Source organism: Camelina sativa, chromosome 14, assembly GCF_000633955.1.
Source record: "Camelina sativa cultivar DH55 chromosome 14, Cs, whole genome shotgun sequence".
NCBI lineage: Eukaryota > Viridiplantae > Streptophyta > Magnoliopsida > Brassicales > Brassicaceae > Camelina > Camelina sativa.
Window position 1 is genome coordinate 22,301,764 of NC_025698.1, and position 6,700 is coordinate 22,308,463.

At 32.6% G+C, this 6,700-nt stretch overlaps 1 protein-coding gene across 1 annotated transcript; it reads left to right on the forward strand.

Annotated features, from left to right (window-relative positions):
• Positions 4,435 to 5,966, forward strand: LOC109124729 (photosystem II 22 kDa protein, chloroplastic-like). Its single transcript, XM_010463142.2, has 4 exons — positions 4,435 to 4,731; positions 4,816 to 4,929; positions 5,010 to 5,253; positions 5,567 to 5,966. The coding sequence occupies exons 1-4, from the start codon at positions 4,540 to 4,542 to the stop codon at positions 5,812 to 5,814; spliced, it is 798 nt and encodes a 265-aa protein (XP_010461444.1). The 5' UTR covers positions 4,435 to 4,539; the 3' UTR covers positions 5,815 to 5,966.

The window sequence follows — 6,700 nt, forward strand, 5'->3', positions numbered from 1 at the left end:
CTTGAACTCGGACTCATCAGAAGAAAGTGGTGCAATAGTGATTCAGGCAGGCAAGAAGACGTACTCTTTCCAGATTTAATATAAGTTGCCCTCAGAAGAGAATCGTCGTGTGCCGTCGACGTCTCCCCTGTGCATGGTGCATCTGCCGGTCCAAGAGAGAAAGCTCCTGCCAGCAATGAAGCCCAGGGTGAGGGATCTTCAAGGGTGAAGTGAAAGCTAGTTCGAGAAAAATTCAGATCTAAAACCAGATCTAATTTTTGTAACCCGAGGGCTTTCGGATGCTTCTGATTTGGTGAGGCGGACAAAGTTGAGGGAGGAGGTTCACCTGAAACCGCTTCCCTTAATTTATAGTTGATGAAACGCCACGAGAAATTATAGGGTTCAAAAGGTTTTGGGGTTTTTGAAAAATATAAAAATAAAAGGGAAAAATAACTAAAAAGAGGGAAAACATTAGGAAGAACTTGAAACAACAGAGCAAACAGATGGTTTTATCCCGACGCCGGCGAGCGGAAGCTCCACTGACGCCGGAACGGTTTGGACTGGAAGTCGCCTTGATAACTTTGCCTGGGAGAGAAAAAGGATATACGCTTTTTATATATCTCAAAAAGATATCAAAATGCATATTTGGAGATGATATACAACATAGATGTTAGTAAAATCTATAACATTTAAATTTATTTTCAACTGTTGTAATTATAAGAGTTTGAGCTTGATAATTTTTATATGATGTGTTTTCATAATTGTTACAATTCGGTAAGAGATTTATCGTCTATATACATTTACTAGATTTGGATCTGTGCTACAGCACAGGTTGAAATACATTTCATTATTTTTAAAACATTATATATGTAATTGTTTATAATATTATTTGGATGCAACTCATGCAAACAATTTTTATGGTAAATATTATTCATGGAATGTAAATCTATTATGTAAGTCTTATATTGTTAATTTTAACCCATGCTAGAGTATATAAAATTATTAACATGTGCTAGAGTATATAAAAATTTAACACGTGCTAGAGTATGTAAATCTTAAAATTATAATTTATATAAAAAAAAATCAATCTGTGTTCTAGCACGGTCCTAATTTTATTGAACGTTGTGGTTTATCAATAAAATCTGTGGAAAGTAAATTTGTAATATTGTGTTTAAAGATCTTTGGAAACAACTTGATATAAAACTAAAATCTTCCCAAAATACAGTTTGGAATATCTATGATTTTATTTGTTACCATTAATATATCAATTATCAATTTGGAATATTCCCAATTAAGATTGCACTCAATATTTAGGTATAACCATTAATATATAAATTTATCTATAACCTATCTATAACCTAATTGTAATCATTTGTAATTATTTATTAAAAATATAAAGTCTACCAAAACTATGTTGTATAACTAAAAAGGGAATGTATAATTAGTCAAAAGACACATAAGAAAGCGACAAGTATAATAATTTTTAATTTATATATATATATATTTGTATTTCGTTACTAACTGTAAGTTGTTTCTTTATAACTTTTACTGTAAAGTATTTTCGGTAATTTAATACTTCACAGTGTCACCGAATGAATTATGGTTATTTAAATCTTTTGTCACTTGTGTTAAGGCTAGGCCTGGGCATTCGGTTAACCATTCGGTTTTGGTTCGGTTGTATTCGGTTTCGGTTATTTTGGATATAGTAATATAGTAACCATTTGGATATTTATGAAATTTCGGTTTGGTTCGGTTCGGTTTCTTTCGGTTCGGTTTCGGTTTGGTTATTTAAATAAATAACCATAACTAACATAAATTATATTAACATTAACCAAATAAACCAAATATAACCAAAACTAACCGAATATAACCAAAATTAACCAAATATACAATAACAAAAATACAAAAAAGGGAAAAATATTGATTCAATTTTACAAAATAGTATTTAACTTTGTAAATTCAAAATAATAACATTTACATATATTGATTATTTAAAATATTTAATTGTTTTGAATCTAGAAATAATTTATATTTTAAGTTTATTTTATAGTTTTGCATAATATTAAGTATATAATATTTGATATCTTCTAGGTTTTCGGATATTTCGGTTAACCATTTAATTGTCGGTTCGGTTCGGTTCGGTTTCGGTTAGTTTGGATATAGATTTTTACTAACCATTCGGGTATTTGAAGAATTTCGGTTCGGTTCGGTTTAGTTTTTTTCGGTTCGGTTTCGGTCGGTTATTTGGTTATCGGTTATTTTGCCCAGCCCTAGTTAAGGCCATCTTTAGTTATCTTTAACTTTCTCAGTTTAAAACTTTTATTTACCCGCTATTGTGAATTTGTGATCCATATTTAAGAAAAAAAGAAAGTAAACTAAATAGAAAGCTTTAAGAAAAGATAAAATGACAAGTTTCTTGCTAAGGGAAATTTCTTCATTTACTTCCTTATAAACTAAGGAAATAAAATCTGTATACATTATTATAAAGTTAAAATTTTAAACCGTTCTTTTATAAACCTAAATCGATATATAATTTCATCGTAATTGTAAAATTTAAACTCTAACCATCTAATTTGTAAATCCAAACCGGTATATAATTTCATTCTAATTGTAAAATTTAAATCCTAATCGTCTCATTTGTAAACCCAAACCGACATATAATTTTGTTCTAATTGTAAAATTTAAATCCTATCCATCTTATTTACCAAAGTATAGTTTTGTTCTAATTGTAAAATATAAACCCTAACCACCTCATTTGTAAATCCAAACCGATATATAATTTCGTTTTAATTGTAAAATCTAAACTCTAACCATTTTATTTGTAAACCCAAACCGACATATAATTTCGCTTTAATTGTAAAATCTAAACCCTAACTTTTTCATTTGTAAACCCAAACCGACATATAATTTCGCTTTAATTGTAAAATCTAAACCCTAACTTTTTCATTTGTAAACCCAAACCGACATATAATTTTGTTTTAATTGTAAAATCTAAATTAGCTCTAGTCACTCTATTTGTAAACCCAAACCGACATATAATTTTGTTTTAATTGTAAAATCTAAATTAGCTCTAGTCACTCTATTTGTAAACCCAAACCGACATATAATTTTGTTATAATTGTAAAATCTAAACCAAACCAAAATTTAACTTTTAAAATTAAAAGTATACAGAATTGGTTTTCTTAATTTATTTTGTTTTTTAATTTAATTTGATTTATTTTTTAAATAAAATAATGTATATAAGATTCTGATTGATAAAGAAGAGCTGAATAAAAATGTTCACCCTTAAATATTTTTCTTAATAAGAGATAAAATCATCCAAAATACTTATACTAAAATACGTCCATATTATTGTATTACTTAGTTTTTCTTTCTAAAGTTTTGGTATCTCACCTATATACTCTTTAATAAATTTACGTCCCACAGAAAATATGCCTAAGCCTGCTTGACGTCTTATGGACGTGAGATGAGCTGTTTGTGTTCGAACACGTCTTACATCGAGACAATTAATTACATACCACTTGCGACAGTCTTATTCTTTCCGGAGTGTTGTGCGGACACAAAATGCTTTTGACCCGAATGAAGTGTTGCCATTTTAATCAGGTTTTCTCAAAACTATCTAGAGATTCTGTGTAATATTCTTATTGAATGTGTGATTGATGTGAACTCTTTTTCAATATATGGGTTCTAATTTATTTATACAGGCATGTAGTAAACAAAGGAATTCATGTGGGATGTAGAACTTGCATATAATAGAAAAAAAAGAAAAGATCATACTAAATCTTAAGTATCTCAAGTATTGACTAGACATGCTGTACATTTGAATCGATAACTAGAACATTCAAATCTTCCTTTATTGCAGAAATAAGCCGAACTTGTCAACATAAGTCAAATTATATTTAAAAGCAATGGAAGTTATTTACAAAATTTGTTTTATAAATTTCAATTCCATTTTCACACATTTCATTATGAACATCAATTGAACTTATACCTTAAAACATAGATTATATGTCATCCATGTAGAAGAAAATATATTTTGGGAGGTTATCAGTTAATTGGGTCCTGGGCATGATATGTTGTTTCAACAAAACCGGTCCAAAATCATATGTCATAACAAGAAGAATTTAAGAACCTGGAAAATTCTAGACATAACCTAGAATCTAACACTGGACATTTTTTTTTCTTTGACAACAAAACATTGGACATTGGACATTTTTTAGTTCGTAATAAATGGTTCTTTGAATGTATATATGATATGACCTTCTATTTTTTTTTTTTTGACAGGTTATTGTCTATTGACACAAAAATTACTAATAAATATAACTTTTAAAGAAATATAAAATTAAAAAGGAAATATTTAATAATTTTTCTCCACAAAAACATTATCTCCACAGAGAGTATAGAAAGGACAATTGGGAGACGTGGACGCACCGTAAGCCCGTCAACAGATTTCCTTGATATCTCTTAATCTCTTTACTTCCACACCACAACACATCACTGATCCTTCTCTCATCCTCAGACATAGCAGCACAAACAACAACATACAAAATATCTCTTTCGATGGCTCAAACCATGCTGCTTACTTCCGGTGTCTCCGCCGGCCAGTTCTTGAGGAACAAGAACCCCTTGGCTCAGCCCAAAGTTCACCATCTCTTCCTCTCTGGAACCTCCCCCGTTGCTCTACCATCTCGGAGACAATTATTCGTTCCTCTTGCTCTCTTCAAACCCAAAACCAAAGCTGCTCCCAAAAAGGTTTTTGCAAACCTTTTTACTTGTCACACAAGGAACATATGTTGTGTCTTGATGATAATGTTAAGATTTCTATATGAATTTTAGGTTGTGAAGCCGAAGGAGAAGGTTGAGGACGGTATCTTCGGAACGTCAGGTGGGATAGGTTTCACGAAGGCGAATGAGCTCTTCGTGGGTCGTGTGGCTATGATCGGTTTCGCCGTAAGTCCTTTCTCTTTCACTTAGACACGACAAACTAGTGTTTCAAGAAAGAAGCATTAATATGAATTTTGGGTTTATAGGCATCGTTGCTGGGTGAGGCTTTGACTGGGAAAGGGATATTAGCTCAGCTGAATCTGGAGACAGGGATACCGATTTACGAAGCAGAGCCATTGCTTCTCTTCTTCATCTTGTTCACTTTGTTGGGAGCCATTGGAGCTCTCGGAGACAGAGGAAAATTCGTCGACGATCCTCCCACCGGACTTGAGAAAGCCGTCATTCCTCCTGGCAAAGGCGTCCGATCTGCCCTTGGTCTCAAAGAACAAGGTCTCTCTCAAGATTCCCATTTCATTCTTTGTTACAATGCATAGGATACGTAGTAGGAGATACGACTTAGGGAAATGTCGAAAATTCAATTAATTAGTCCTAAGTCAAATATAATCCTCCATACCTACAAACATTTTTCTCTAGATTAAATCGTATGATTGCAGTTGAATTAAGTATAGTGTCTGAATCTGCTCTATGTTGATTTATCGGTATCCTAAGATACAAATATGATACTATTGAGAGTTATATGGTCTAATTTAGTGCAATGGTTTCAAATAGATTGATTATGTGGTTGTTGTTTGGTTGTGTGAAGGTCCATTGTTTGGATTCACCAAGGCGAACGAGCTATTCGTAGGAAGATTGGCACAGTTGGGAATAGCATTTTCACTGATTGGAGAGATTATAACCGGCAAAGGAGCATTAGCTCAACTTAACATTGAGACCGGTATACCGATTCAAGATATCGAACCACTTGTCCTCTTAAACGTTGCTTTCTTCTTCTTTGCTGCCATTAATCCTGGTAATGGAAAATTCATCACTGATGATGGTGAAGAAAGCTAAATTCTCATGTATTTAAATTTAGTAGAGTGTGTGACCATCTCTTCATTTTGAGACAAAAGGAAATGGACAGCTTAAATTGTTGTAATACTTAAATCCTTTTGTTTTAACTTGGAATTTTCTGATTACCAACAGACATTATTGCACTTTATATACATCTACGTGACTAGGTGATATCATTCAGCATCTCTCAACAGACATAACAGGGCAAATTTAAAACGTTCATCATTGAACACATTTTGGTAGATAAAATAGAATGTAAAATTGATGTTAAGTACATGCTATGAATTCATTTGATTACAAAGCAGAGTTTACATGCAATCTTAACATGGTTACCATATATCTAAGCATATTGTTGAGGTAACTGTGCGGATGGAGTTGGGCCTTCAGCTTTTATAGCCAAGAACGATCGGAGCAATATTTTTGCTTGGGTATCAAGAAAAATACTTGGGTTCAACTACTTTTATTCACCCCTGTTGATACGAGAAACAACAATTTAAAGTATAAAATGATTAATTAAGATCTGGGCAGGTTTTCGGTAGAAATCGATATGAACTAAGAAGAAACGACGAACTGGATTGATATTGATGTTATTTGTAATATGTTCTTGCGAGGTTACAAGTATTTCTTCTCGAGTCTATATCTCTATCTCTTTTACATGTCTTTCACAGTATTTAAATTGCTCAATCTTGTGCCCGAATCCCGAGTTTTACTCCATCGATCTCTCCTCGTCCAGCCTCGATCTCCCGTGATTCTCTCAACCGCTTGGCTTTGCTGCTCCTTCTTTATCTTTCAAAAAGGTTCTGAACTCGTTGATAACCCGGCCTTAAGGCCCATTAAGCCCATTAAGCCCATTACTTTGACGGGCCGGCTACGGTCCTAGGACCAG